Source organism: Macrobrachium nipponense, chromosome 28 (assembly GCF_015104395.2).
Source record: "Macrobrachium nipponense isolate FS-2020 chromosome 28, ASM1510439v2, whole genome shotgun sequence".
Lineage (NCBI taxonomy): Eukaryota > Metazoa > Arthropoda > Malacostraca > Decapoda > Palaemonidae > Macrobrachium > Macrobrachium nipponense.
The window spans coordinates 30,986,761-31,000,891 of record NC_087217.1 but is presented as its reverse complement, the minus strand read 5'-3'; the positions used below and the strand labels follow the sequence as shown (position 1 = coordinate 31,000,891).

The following is a 14,131-nucleotide window of genomic DNA, read 5'->3' as shown; positions in this document are numbered from 1 at the left end:
GCCACCCGGCTCGGCCGCGCTCAGACCTTCTCGGCTTCCGATCGAGCTCTCCCTCACCCCGAGTCACCTCTCCCATCCTGCTCCGGCGGCTAGGGCCTCTGGCTCCGCCAGACCTCAGGTTTGGTGACAGTCGGCGGAGTCCCCGCTCACCATCCGGGTTCTCCACCTGCTTATCTTGATATCTGTTATGGCGGAGTTACACTCCTCCGCCAAAGATTTTACTGGCCCCCACCTGCTCCTCCCCCGCTGTTCTTGTACTCCTCGTTCCGGCGTATAGACTAGGTAACTGCCTCGGTGAATTTCCATCCTCTGGCAACACCGGAGACGCACTGACACTAGTTTACCAGTTCTATCGGACACCCACCAATCACGGCAGGAGAGCAAGTAGAGGCCGATCTTTATTCTGTCAAGTAACCCCGGTGTACTCTGGTGTTATGATATATCACTTCTTGGACTTAGTCCAACTGTTATTGTTGATACTCATGTATCTGTTCACTTACAGGCCACCCATTGCCAGGAATCTGGCTGTAACGCTGCCCTGCAGGACCCCTGTGGGCACAAGGTCTGCCGGACGCATGCTGTCTGCGCCATCCACTATGGGGAGATAGCTGTCTGGCATCATGAGAGTTGCTCCATATGCTACGATCTGGTAGATCAGGTTACCTCCGGAGTAAGTACTTTAACGGATACCAAGTTATCATATATAATTTTGGCCTATATGTATACAATTCTTATAAGTGATATATCATTACAAGTGATAATATATTTTAGTTCTAAGTAGCTTAGTATTTATACTGACCCTCTCTTTCAGACTGCTCAAGCGGTCAGGGATGCCGCCCAAACCACCCTGAAGGCCTGGGTCGGCGGGTTTGGAAGGAACGTTACCAAGGGGCAGCCCTATATTTTTGACAAGAAGATGTCTGCTCTTGTCTTCCCCGGTGGTAAGGCGACTTCCTATGTCGACCCAGAAGCGGCGGCCCCTTACATCGCTGCTATTCAGCACCAAGTAGCTCAAGCTTTGGAGGATCCTGGGAACCAAGAAATCGTAGAAGTGGCAACTCTGAATCTGGACCTCGAGCCCATGGCAGTAGAGGCAGCAGGTAGGAGGTTGAGTGAGGCAGGTTTGGTAGGGGCTCAAGGTTTACCCTTGAGCCATTCTAGATCTTCCCCTGTCCCTTCTTCTTCTTCTTTTCAAGGATTCTCTGAGGATGGGCTTTTGGCTAGACCGAAGTCCATCCAGGCAATCCCTAAGGTCACAGGGAAGCGTGAAGTAAACGCTTCAAAAGACACAGTCTAAGAAGGCGGCTTCGAGCGGTTCTCAAAAGTCTCCGGCTCACCATCCCAGAGCAGAGAGGCCCAAGTCGTCCTCCCACTCGAAAGGGTCCAGAGGGAAGTCAGAATATTCTGACATTTCCATTTGTTCATGCACTTACCTGACAGATATATATATAGCTGTATTTTTCTGACGTCGACAGAAATTTCAAAACTCGCGGCACACGCATTAGTGGGCGGCCAGGTGGTAGTACCCATTCCCGCCGCTGGAGGCGGATATCAGGAACCATTCCCATTTTCTATTCATATTTTTTCTGTCGCCGGTCGGTAAACATCTGTTACAGACCTCTGCTCAGGATTTTTGGAAATTGACTCGCTTTTAAGTATCTGATTGATTTTTTTGGTATTGAATTGGATGTTGAATTGGCATGCGCGATAGTGGGACCGTTTTTTGATTTTGATTGACTTTTCTCTTTAAGATATGTCTGGATCAATGTTGGTGAGTTTCAGAGTGTGTGTGAGGGCTGATTGTAAGGTGAGGACTACCGAAAGCATCGGTAGACCCCCCACACAGTATGTATGAGTTGTAGGGGGCTTAATTGTTTGATTGATCATCGGTGTAATGAATGTGAGAAATTGACTGATGATGAATGGAGAGTATATGAGTCCTATCGCCATTAAATTGGAGCGCGATAGGATCAGGAGGTCTTCCTCAAGGAGTGGTTCTTCCAAAGGTAAGACTAACATCTCTCCTGCACTAACACCTGTAGTGTTTAACAACCCTAAACCTGTGTTGCCTTCGGGCTCTGATTCTGTGTCAGGAGAAGCGAATGCTCTCTCTATGATTTTGGAGTCTCTTCGCACTCTGGGAGAACAAAGTGAAAGCCTTAGAAACTGGCTCGGTGCAAGTGTGTGTCGTGCCCCCAGTGTTGTGGAGGGGGCGTCAGATCGGCCCCATAATGCCTCTAGGCCTAGACCTCTATCAGACTCCCAAGACCCAGGGAGGAGGTATGTCGAAAGCCGCAAGAGGGTTACGGGGGCTTCCACGATTCTGGCGTCCCTTCGGCAGACCATGTAGCAAAGACCCAGGCTGCAAGGACCGTGCACGAGCACGCGTCCTGAAAGAGTGCTTCTCGTCCTCCGAGCGTCCATCCCCGCGCAAGGGGTGGAGCGCTCGGAGAGACTCTCTCCTTTAAAGGAGTCCGTAAAGAGGACGTTTATTGCGGAGGACGCTTCACGTCCTCTTTCGCCGCTTTCGTCGGAAGACGCTTATGATGTCTTTCCGCTCAGAAGAGAGGGTAGGATTTCCTCCGATGAGGACGCTAGGTTGCGTGCAACAAAGGCGCGTACACCTGAGAAACAGGTAGCTGTACCTGTGAGAAGGGTGAAGGAGGCGTCCCCTCGCCCCTCGTCTTCTCACAGGATCAGTCCTGCTTCCTCTGCTCATTCTTCCCACGACGAAGAACATTCTTTTGTCCCTTCAGGAACAGCTTATCCTGCTTATGGCTCACCGAGGACTCGCCCAGCAGCAGTCGAGCCTAAGCGAAGGAAGGACCTTAGACTGCCTGTCAAGAGGACTAAGCAGAGTCTCCTTCGCCTTCTCCGACTTCGTCTCGTTCGCCGATCGCTTCTCCTTCGGCGATTCGTAGATCTCGTTCGTCCGCTAGAAGGACGTTACGTCAGGACGCTTTTGAGGAGGACGCTCTGTACGAGGACGTTCGGCAGGACGTTGCGCAAGACGCTCGTCAGGACGCTTGTCAAGACGCTCGTCAGGACGCTTGGCAAGACGCTAAGCAGGACGTTCGTCAGGACGCTTGGCAGGACGCTAGGCAAGACGTTCGTCAGGACGCTCGCCAGGTCGCTAGACAGGACGCTCGGCAGGACGCTCACCAGGACGCTAGACAAAGACGCTTGGCAGGAAGCTCGCCAGGACGTTCAGACCTCCTTTCAAGATGTTTTTGGGGATTCTGATCAAGAAGTCTTTCCCCCAGACGCTAGTTTACGTGCACAGGCACGTATACCAGCGAAGAAATGTAAGGACGCTTCTCGAGCAGGTGAGACTGCTGCGGAAGACGCTGAGGACGCTCGTCCTCATCAGGACGCTCTACCGTCAACGAGCAGTAAGCGTCATAAAGAAGACAGCCGTATTAAGGCTGCATCTATCAAGGATAGGGGTCCTTGATAAAGCCAAGACCCGCCATTAGGACTCCTTCTCCTGACAGACGGTCTCCTTCTTCCGGTTAGAGAAGAAGGAGAGCTAAGTAATTCTGCCGATTCGGCTGAAGAGGAACCTGCTACAGCCCCTTCATCTCGGAATATAAGGTCCTCGTACGACTTGCGGTCTTGTTTGAAGATAAATTTCAGCCCGCAGCTCCCAAGTCTCCTCCTTCGCAGTTTTCCTCATCTAAAACTGAGAAAATCCCGGAGTTTGTAGAGATGAAGACTTCTCTATCAACAAAACGTGCTTTCAAAAAGCTCCAGGACTGGATGATACGAAGGAGAGAGCAAGGTAAGACGACCTTCGCATTACCTCCTTACTAGACTTAGTGGAAAAGGGGGCATTTGGTATAGAACAAAGATGAAGTGGGAATTCGTATCCCTTCTTCTGCTCAGGGAGATTTCTCCAGTCTTGTGGATTTGCAGAGGAGGTCGCTTTTACCCGCTGCAAGGTAACTTGGACCGCGTCGGAGACTGACCATCATTTGAAGGGTCTGCTCAGGACGCTGGAAGTCTTCAACTTCCTTGACTGGTGTTTGGGAGTTCTTGGATTGCCAAGCGAGAAGCCAGAATCTCTTAGTCTGGGGGAGCTGTCCAACGTGTTAGCATGTATGGACAAAGCCGTCAGGGATGGTTCGGAGGAGCTCGTATCTCACTTTGGAACAGCTTTACTAAAAAAAAAAAAGAGAGCTTTGCTGTGCAATTTCACAGCTCGTTCGGTGACGCCAGCTCAGAAAGCAGATTTGTTTTGTTTTCGCCTCTTTCGAACCATCTCTTCCCCCAGACTTTGGTTAAGGACCTGACGAACAGCTTACAAGAGAAGGCTACTCAGGACCTTTTGGCCCAGTCTACTAGACGGTCAGCCGTACCTTCAACCTCTTCGGCTGCAGTTCGTCCGCCGAAGAAAGTTAAGCCCTTTCGTGGGGCTCCCCCCTCGAGAGCAGCTCCTCGAGGGAGAGGGTTTTCACGAGGAAGAGCTTCCTTTAAGCCAAAGCCTTCCAAGTGAAAAGCATGTCCTTCAGACACCAGTCGGAGCCAGACTGAAGTATTTTTGCGGGAGCTGGAGAGAGAGAGACACGGACTCTTGGTCCCTCAAGATCGTGGAGCAGGGGTACAAGATCCCCTTTTTGGAACTTCCTCCTCTTTCTACGACTCCAGAGACCTTTCTCCATCTATCAAGGAGAAAAGAAGAAAGTCTTGTTCGATCTTCTTCAACAGATGATCGACAAAAGAGCGGTGGAACAAGTCGCGGACCTGCAGTCTCCAGGTTTTGTTTTTACAACAGAATCTTCCTGGTACCAAAGCAGTCGTCAGGTTGGCGTCCAGTTCTAGATGTGAGCAGGCTCAATCTTGTGGAAAAGATCAAATTCACGATGGAGAGCCTCAGTCTGTTCTGGGAGCTTTGAGACCGGGCGACTGGATGGTATCCTTAGACTTGCAGGACGCGTACTTCCACATCCCGATCCACCCTCTTTCAAGAAAGTATCTAAGATTTGTCTTGAACAGCAAAGTATGGCAGTTCAGAGCTATGTGCTTCGGACTGACCACGGCTCGATGGTGTGCACAGTGGTGATGAAGAATGTAGCGAGGTGGCTACACTCTTCGGGAATAAGAGTTTCCCTATACCTCGACAACTGGCTGATCAGAGCGTCGTCGAGAGAGAAGTGTCTGAAGGACGTGCAGTTCACTTTAGCTTAGCGAAGTCCTGGGACTCTGGTCAACCTCGAAAAGTCGCATCTGACCCCAACACAGTCCATCGTGTATCTGGGATTCAGATGGATTCAGTGGCTTTTCGAGCGTTTCCGTCCCAGGAACGTCAGCGGCTAGGCTTAGAAAAGATCTCAGCCTTTCTAAGGAAAGAGACTTGCTCGGCGAGGGAATGGATGAGTCGCTGGGGACCATTTCCTCGCTGGAAAGGTTTGTTTCCTTGGGAAGACTGACATCAGGCCTCTCCCAATTCTTCTTGGCAGACGAGTGGAAGGCCAAAGACGATCTCAATGCAGTATTGAGAATACGATTCCTATCAAGAACCATCTAAGATGGTGGTTGGACCCTCAGAAGCTTCAAGAGGGCGTGTCCCTAAGTCTTTTGAGCCCCGACCTAGTGTTGTTTTCAGACGCTTCCATCACAGGATGGGGAGCAAACACTAGGGGGGAAGGAAGTGTCAGGCTCCTGGAGAGGGGAACAGGTAGCCTGGCATATAAATGTCAAAGAACTGGCAGCAGTCTTTCTGTCCCTGCAGTTCTTCGTGAAGAGTTTGGAAAACAAGATTGTTCAGATAAACTCGGACAATACCACAGCACTCGCTTATTTAAAAAACCAGGGAGGAACACACTCCAGAACGTTGTACTCCCTAGCGAGAGAGATTCTGCTGTGGGCAAAAAGAAAGAAGGTGACTATCCTGACGAGATTCATTGCAGGAGTGCAAAACGTCAGGGCAGACCTTCTCAGTCGTCGGGACCAAGTCCTTCCGACGGAATGGACCTTGCACGAGGACGTTTGTCGAGACCTGTGGACGCTGTGGGGACGTCCACTGGTCGACTTATTCGCAACGTCAAGGAACAAGAGACTTCCTCTTTACTGCTCCCCGGTCCTGGATCCAGAAGCAATCGCGATAGACGCTTTGCTTTGGAATTGGACGGGCCTAGACCTATATGCCTTACCACCATTCAAGATTCTGGGGGAAGTCATGAGGAAGTTTGCGGCCTCGAAGGGACCAGGTTAACCCTGATCGCTCGATGTGGCCAGCGAGAGAATGGTTCACAGAGGTCATGTCTTTCCTTGTAGACTTTCCAAGGACATTGCCCTGGAGGAAAGATCTACTCAAACAGCCTCACTTCGAAAGGTTTCACCAAAACCTCTCCGCTCTGAGTCTGACTGCGTTCAGACTATCGAAAAGTTGGCCAGAGCGAGAGGTTTTCGAAAGCAGCTGCGAGAGCAATCGCACAGGCGAGACGTGCTTCCACAAGAGTGTTTACCAGTCGAAGTGGCGGGCTTCCTTCAGGGCATGGTGTAAAAAGGAGGGAGTTTCCTCTTCCTCGACCTCTGTGAACCAGATAGCTGATTTTCTGCTATTTCTCAGAAATGTGCAGAAATTAGCGGTCCCTACCATCAAGGGATACAAAAGCATGTTGTCAGCGGTTTTTAGGCACAGAGGCCTAGACCTGTCTGACAACAAGGATATTCATGACCTTTGAAGTCTTTCGAGACCTCGAAGGTTCCTCAAATGAGACCTCCATCATGGAAATCTGGATGTAGTCCTGAAATTCCTTATGTCGAACACTTTCGAACCGCTTTCAGACAGCGTCTCTTCGAAACCTGACAAGGAAGGCTCTTTTCCTAACTTCTCTTGCGACGGCTAAGAGAGTTAGTGAAATTCAAGCGTTTAGCAAGTTAATGGGCTTCAAAGGGGACAATGCTGTCTGCTCGTTGAACCATCTTTCTTGGCGAAGAATGAAAATCCTTCGAACCCTTGGCCGAAGACGTTTCGAGATCAAGGGTATGTCAAGTCTGGTGGGCCAAGAACCAGAGAGAGTCCTTTGCCCGGTAAGGGCTCTCAAGTTCTACGTGCATAGAACTAAAGAGGTAAAGAGGTCCCTCAGGTAACCTCTGGTGCTCTGAAGAGGCCAGAGTTACCTTTATCGAAGAATGCTGTGGCTTTCTTTCTAAGGGACACCATTCGGGAGCGGCATTCATCTTTCCAGAAGACTGATTTGAGCCTCTTCCGAGTAAAAGCGCACGAAGTACGAGCCGTCGCTACCTCTCTTGACCTTCCAAAAGAACATGTCAATCAAGGACATCCTTGATTGCACCTTTTGGAGGAGCAACTCCGTCTTCGCCTCACATTACTAAGGGATGTGAGAACGATCTATGGACGATTGCAATGCACTGGGGCCATGCTACGTTTCTGCGGAACAGTATTGGGGTACCGGAAGTAGCTCTTTCCCTATCCTTATTAGTTAGTTTAGTTAGGTTGTGTTTTAGGTGTGGTGAGTCTTATGTGAAGATCTCCCATCATTTAGTTAGTGGGGTTTTAAGTGTATAGTTGGTCAGGTGGTGGTCAGTTGCTTCGTTGCCCTCATTTGTATGGCCTCGATGATCTTGTCACGCTGAGGTCTCGCACCCGTTGACAGATCATCCAGAGCGCACCAGCACTACAGGTCTCCACCACCTGGCTGGCAACTCTGTGATTAAGCAAAAGCAGCCTTTCGTGACAGTAATCACATAGTCTACTTTGCAAACAGGTAAGGAAACCAAGATGTATATCATCTACTTAATGTAAGTTTCCCAAAAAATCCTATTCTGTCTCTTCCCACCATCCGAAGGTGGGATTCAGCTCTATATATATCTGTCAGGTAAGTGGCATGAACAAAATGTTATTGTTATTATACAATTAAGTTTGTTCATACTTACCTGGCAGATATATATAATTAAAGTGCCCACCCTCCTCCCCTCAGGAGACAGAGGCATTAATAAAAAATATGAATAGAAAATGGGAATGGTTCCTGATATCCGCCTCCCAGCGGCGGGAATGGGTACTACCACCTGGTCCGCCCACTGCGTGTGCCGCGAGTTTTGAAATTTCTGTCGGACCGTCAGAAAATACAGTATATATATATCTGCCAGGTAAGTTATGAACAAACTTAATTGTATAATAACAATAACATATTTAGCTTTTTCTCTGGTAATGCTAGCAATAATTTACCTTAGAAATGTGTGCTAAAGGGACATTTCACTGGGCGACACGGGCCCTTGCCCAGAAATAGATTTTTCCTTCGTCAAAATCCCTTTTTTGGCATAGAACAGCGTCAGGGGCATATATTTTACCCTAATACCTATGTAATAATTCTCAATAAAATTTTTTAATATCATTTGCATAACGGTATTTCTATAATTGTATATACTCATTAGACATAACGGCGCTAGCGGCACTGTTAACTGAAAATTGTGCCATAAAAATTCCTTAAAATATATATATTTTTTTAATGAATATTTTTGACAACAGCCGCAAAACCGATTTGCCGCGAAGCAATTGCACCGTTAACTGCAGGCCGCCTGTATACTTAAAATTAAAACTAAGTGACTACAGGGTCTGATTCTGAGGAGTGAGAGGAGGGCCTGCAAAAAAAGAAATAGCTGACAAAACTACAACTAATTTATTGAAAAAAATAAGCACCATAGCATCTCTAGGCTGATGATGATATCCTTTTCATATTTTATACAACCACACACCACAATTCACCTAAACCAAGTACACTTGAACAGTTCTTATCATTGAATTGAATCACCAATCACTGCTGTTTCAAAACATTGTAAACAACAACAACAGGAATGTGCCACTCTTCTTTGCCCATTCATTTGCTGACTGTATTATAGAACACATTTCTTCAGATTTGTTTAACCCTCATTCAAGCACCCCATTGAGTGTAGGGCGTTAATTGAACGCCTTAAAAAAATTAGACAATTAGATGGGGGAACTAGACATAAAAAAAATCATGAATAGCACTAATATCAAGCTACACAACTAAATAAAATTAATTCATGCAAATTAAAATGTGAAAAATTATTTCTATTCTGTACACCGCCCATCCTACCCCACGATCGGCCTATCACAACTGATTTTCAAGGGAAGGATTTGCAACTGTCAAACGACAGTGTTACTAACTAGTGGACATAATGTGGTAAAATTTTGGCACAGTTTTGGGGATTTAGGGCTAGATATATTATACAAGTAAGTATTGTTAATATTAATTTTATTATAAAAATTCCATTTTACAGGACATGTGAATAAAAAGTTTATATAGAATGAAAACATTTTCTACCAAGCTCTGTTGCTCAGGATTATTTTTTACAGTTTCTTTTATTCCCTCTTTACAGATATTGGTTGGTGGAGTGATAGTCTTGACAAGTTCAGTGGTCTTCACTGTTTACTGGGTTGGATTACCTTACTACTGGAACAAGTCAAAGTTACTCACATCATTTCTCATAGTTTTAGGTCATTGGTTGTTGATAAATGTTGTCTTCCATTTCTTTATGGCAGCCCACACAGATCCTGGTACACCTCCTCAGGTAAGAGGTTGTAGTTTGTATCACTCACTCTCTTGATGTGGAGGGTCAAAGCATATTTTTAAAATGAACCATAACCCCCTCATTATATAGATATTACTTCCACACCAGCAGGAGTTTGACAGATTGCAAAAGAAAAACAAGAACCCTCAGTTTTTTATGAATACGTGTTTTATATCCATCTACTTTCCCCACCCCCCACCAGGGGAATGACAGGTACAAACATTTGTTGCCATTCAGTCTACTTCTGTTGCCGGTTTTGATAGGAAGTAGACAGATTGTTAAATGTACTTGGTTTTCTGTAGGTTTGTGTTTTGATTTTCTTTTATTTTATGAATTTTTGATTGGTAAGAACCTGTAAGGTAAGAGTTGGCATAATAGGCTTTGTTCCAGTTTTATTGACCCTCATGAGATGTGTTCACTGCTGAGGGAAGGATTATGTCTGGAATAGTTGAATAGTTGTGTGAGTAGAAACAACTAAAGACAAGAGGATAGGTCTCATAAAACTTGTGTTAAAGGATGCATGTGTTGTCTGCTTCCCCTTTTAGTATAATTATATAGGTTCTTTGCTGCTTCTCTTCAAGCTATTACTCAAACTAAGCTTCCCATTGATTCAAGGCATTAGATTTTATATGATTGACTCATATTTAATGTTCATTTGACATAGGTTTTGCAGTCTTTTTCTATGCTACCCTCCCATGGGTCTGTTTTTAACCCCTTCCCGCCCAGGACGTACCGTACTACGTCACTTGACAACCAACAAGAAATCCCAGGATGTAGCGTAATACATCCCTCTGCTCTCTCTTTTGTATGGAGAGCTGGTGTGTTGGGATTGTGTATATGAAGACTTCTCGTTGTTGGGGTATGCTCTCTCATTCTTTGTCGAACATAAGCTCTGCCCAGTAGCCAATCAGAGCGAAGAAGTAAGGCATCTCGTGACATTGCAGTGATGTAATCGAGACGTCACCACATTCCACCAATGGGAGCTCAGTATTTCAATCTTTCTTGTCTTTTCCCATTCCTTATCAACTTGAGCAGACATGTTCGACTTGCATATAGACAATAGTGCGACTGTAGAATTCGTTTGATTAGCGTGACTCTGGAGATTCCTCAGATGAAATATATGTACCAGGGGAATCTGATGATGAAAGTGAGACATCAGTTAGTGTGCAATCAGTGAGTGATTGCGAATTATTTGACAATATTGGGCCAGTCACAGAAGAATGTTGGCAGTTGTTGTCCGACATCTTTGATGATTCTTGGCCAGACCCTTTTCCTTCCCTCAACGATCTCAGTCACGGGTTGGATGCTTATTTGTCTCAGGGTGATTTTCCTTCAGCTGACATAGCATATGAGTATTTTTTGGATCAAGAAATGATGGATACTTTGTGTTCTTGGATAAATGAATGGGCAGATAAGTACAAAGATTTTCCTGAAAAGAAAGCTCTTCACAGACTGATATGGAAACCAGTAAATATGTGTGAACTGCATGTTTTTTCTTTCATTACTCATACTAATGGGAGTGGATAAAAAACCTGACATGCATATGTACTGGTCATGTGATCCTTTGACCGGAGGACCACCGGTGTTCTGTAAGGAGGTTATGAATAGAAATAAGTTTTTGTCCATTCTGAAATTTTTGAGATTTTCATCTACTGCACAAGTGACACGAGACCCACACACAAGGATTGAACCAATTTTGTCTTTATTGCGGCAGCATTCACAATCTCTCATGCGACCATCAAGACACATTGTTGTTGATGAAGAACTTGTATTGTTGAAGGGACATCTGGCTTTAGACAGCTCATCAAAATCATGACTCATCAGTCTTTTCCCTAACCCAGGCTACCTGAGAAGGTAGAGGGGTGGCTAGAGTCGGGCCATTAGCTCTTAAGACCTAAGGTTTGTTAGCTATAAAAAATACAAATTGTTTTAAATTTTGTCATTTATTGATATGCGGAACAAACCCTCGATCTTAACAATAGGATAGACTTATACTTGGTGGGAGGTACAAGTATCCTAACCAGCTGGGGGTTAACCTACCTTTTCACTGATTCAGAAGTTCAGTTCTGAAGCATGTGGTGCACTGCCCATGAGAGGCCAGATGTTTAATATATAACCCCTCAGCCATCTGGGTTGACATACAATAATATATGAGCAGATTCATTGTGTCCAGGGAATCTATAAGAGAATTCTGATTGTCCTGAAAACAAACCAAGGCTTTTGTCTCAGTCTGTTATTAGTACCCTGTCTCTCTTGCTAGAGAGGGAATAGTGTTTGCTACAGAGTAGCCCTTTTAATTACTTGGATATAATGTACAGAAGCTATCAATATGACTACCTTACTCACCTGCATCATACCAGCCCAGCATCATGACGTGTCTATTACTCTACCCACCCGTAGGAAGAAGAAAGGAACAAAGAGAAAGAGAGACCAGCCAATTTACTCATTCTCTTGGTAGATCTAAGTCCTTATATTGTGGCAAACTAGACTATGCCAGTTGAAATTTTTCTATACAGTTTTACCTCCTGAACAAGAATTTAAAGTAATATTTTTTTGGCCGGCTGTAATTAACCTTTAATTTACCTTTGAACTCTATCCTGCAGTAAGGGGGACCGATGGGAATGCGAGGTTCTGGGTGGGGTAAAACACTTAGGAGAATTATGCCGTTCAACTCTATCCTATGGTAAGGGGGACCGTTGGGAATGCGGGGTTTTGGGGTGTGGTGAAACACTTGGGGGAAGGTTTTGCCGTGTTATTGTGTTATTTCCTCTTATTTATGACATTTGAAACACGAAATACAAGCGGAAATAAAGCGATAAATAAACCAATAATGGAGCCATTACATAGCCAAAATCCACTTATTACTACTGCTATTACAATGCCGACCCCTACTACGCATGTGCCGTGATATAAGGCAGCTTTTGTGTGACACAAACTTCCTAAGGAGAAAAATGATGGGGGTTTTGTTGGGGGGTTACATGTATTTAACCAAACATGTTGCATTATTAACCCTACATTGTGATAAGAGATTTTGGGGGATTCATGCATTGTTACATATATTTCTTTTCCTCATTTGTTTTGTAATCGTGTAATATTTCAAGCTTTTATTTCAGTTCTGTTTATCATAGTATTGTTTAATATGTGCACTGACTTGTTCTCACTTCATAATTTTGCCCTATATATCTTACAATATTACATTACAATTGAGGGCAAGCCCCTGAAAGTCTCCTGAGGGGGTGGGACTAGGAGGTTTTAGGACATTTCGAGACCATTCTGTCAATGACGTGAAAATTGATGGTATTACATTTTTACATTTTAGACATTCCAAATTACACATGCATTTTTTCTCCCTTTTTGTTTCTATATTCACCTTTACATGCCTTTCTGATCCATAACAATTTCGTAAATAACATTTTACTTATTATTATATTTGCTTTCATATTATATTATCTTTCTGAAGGGGGTTATGGGACGCCCTCCAACCCCCAACCCCCGGTCTTGTTAAGGGGGCCGGCCGGCTGATGCCATTTTTTAAGGACAGGACTTTGATATTCATACCACTTAATAAGGTGACTTGGGATATCTCCAAACCGCATATGATTTTTGCCTCTGACCTTCGGTTTTGTGATGCTAGGGCGATTTATCCCGGAAATAACCATGTTTCAAATTCTATCTCCTCCCTTGATATTTAATATTAAGACCTGTGATTACTACCATATATAGACCTGATGTAGACCTCCAATCGAATGGGGAATTTTTTTCTCTAAAAGTCATTTTTTTGCTAGATATGAATTTTTCAATATGGTAAAAAAATAAACCCTATAAATCAGGAGAAAAAATTTATAAAAAAAAGACGAAACAAAAATTGGAAAAAATGGCTCTATTTGATTGTTCTATAATGTCAATCTGAGTTATATACCAAATTCCAATGTTATAGCTTTAAAACTAAGTGAGAAGATAGATTTTGAAGGTCAATAAGTATAGTTTTGAGATACGGGCGTTCAAAGTTTTCCTTCGTATTTCTATAAAAGACAATGTTAATAAATAATTGTTTTATTATGAATGTATATTTCTTTTTTGTGTATTAAATAAACCGCCAAAACTATTTTATTTATCATAATTTAATCATAAATGATGATCCCTTTGCTCATATATCGTAGCCTGGGGCACTGCTTGAGGCAAGATGGGGCACTCCTTCCTACGCAATTCTCTCTCTCCCCTTCACTAACTCGGCTTATTACAGCAAATTTTCTTCTTCTGTATGTTAGCGAGATGTTTTCCTTGTATTTTCCTCTTTGGCATGATGAAATTTTGCCAAAACAAAGATAAACAAACGTAAATGCAAGAGAATGTCAAGAGGTGAAACTCGAAGGTGTACTCTCTTTTTACAAAGACAATTTAATAAATCATGATTATTATGAATTTCATATTCCATTTTGGGTATTAAAAAACCAAAACTTTGTTATTTATCATAAATGAAGATCTCTTTGCTCAAAGATCGTAGCCTTGGGCACAGTGTGACGTGTGCTGTCAGGCAAGACGGGGGCGTTACTACGCAACCCTCCCCTCTCTC

General features: G+C 44.4%; 1 protein-coding gene across 3 annotated transcripts in view; it reads left to right on the top strand.

Annotated features, from left to right (window-relative positions):
- LOC135201640 (palmitoyltransferase ZDHHC16-like) overlaps positions 1 to 14,131 on the top strand; it is a 288,552-nt gene that overhangs the window by 68,613 nt on the left and 205,808 nt on the right. For all 3 annotated transcript variants that reach the window (XM_064230731.1, XM_064230730.1, XM_064230732.1), the window contains exon 4: positions 9,367 to 9,558. In XM_064230731.1, coding sequence (XP_064086801.1) covers positions 9,367 to 9,558 — 192 coding nt within the window. The remainder of the gene's footprint in view (positions 1 to 9,366; positions 9,559 to 14,131) is intronic.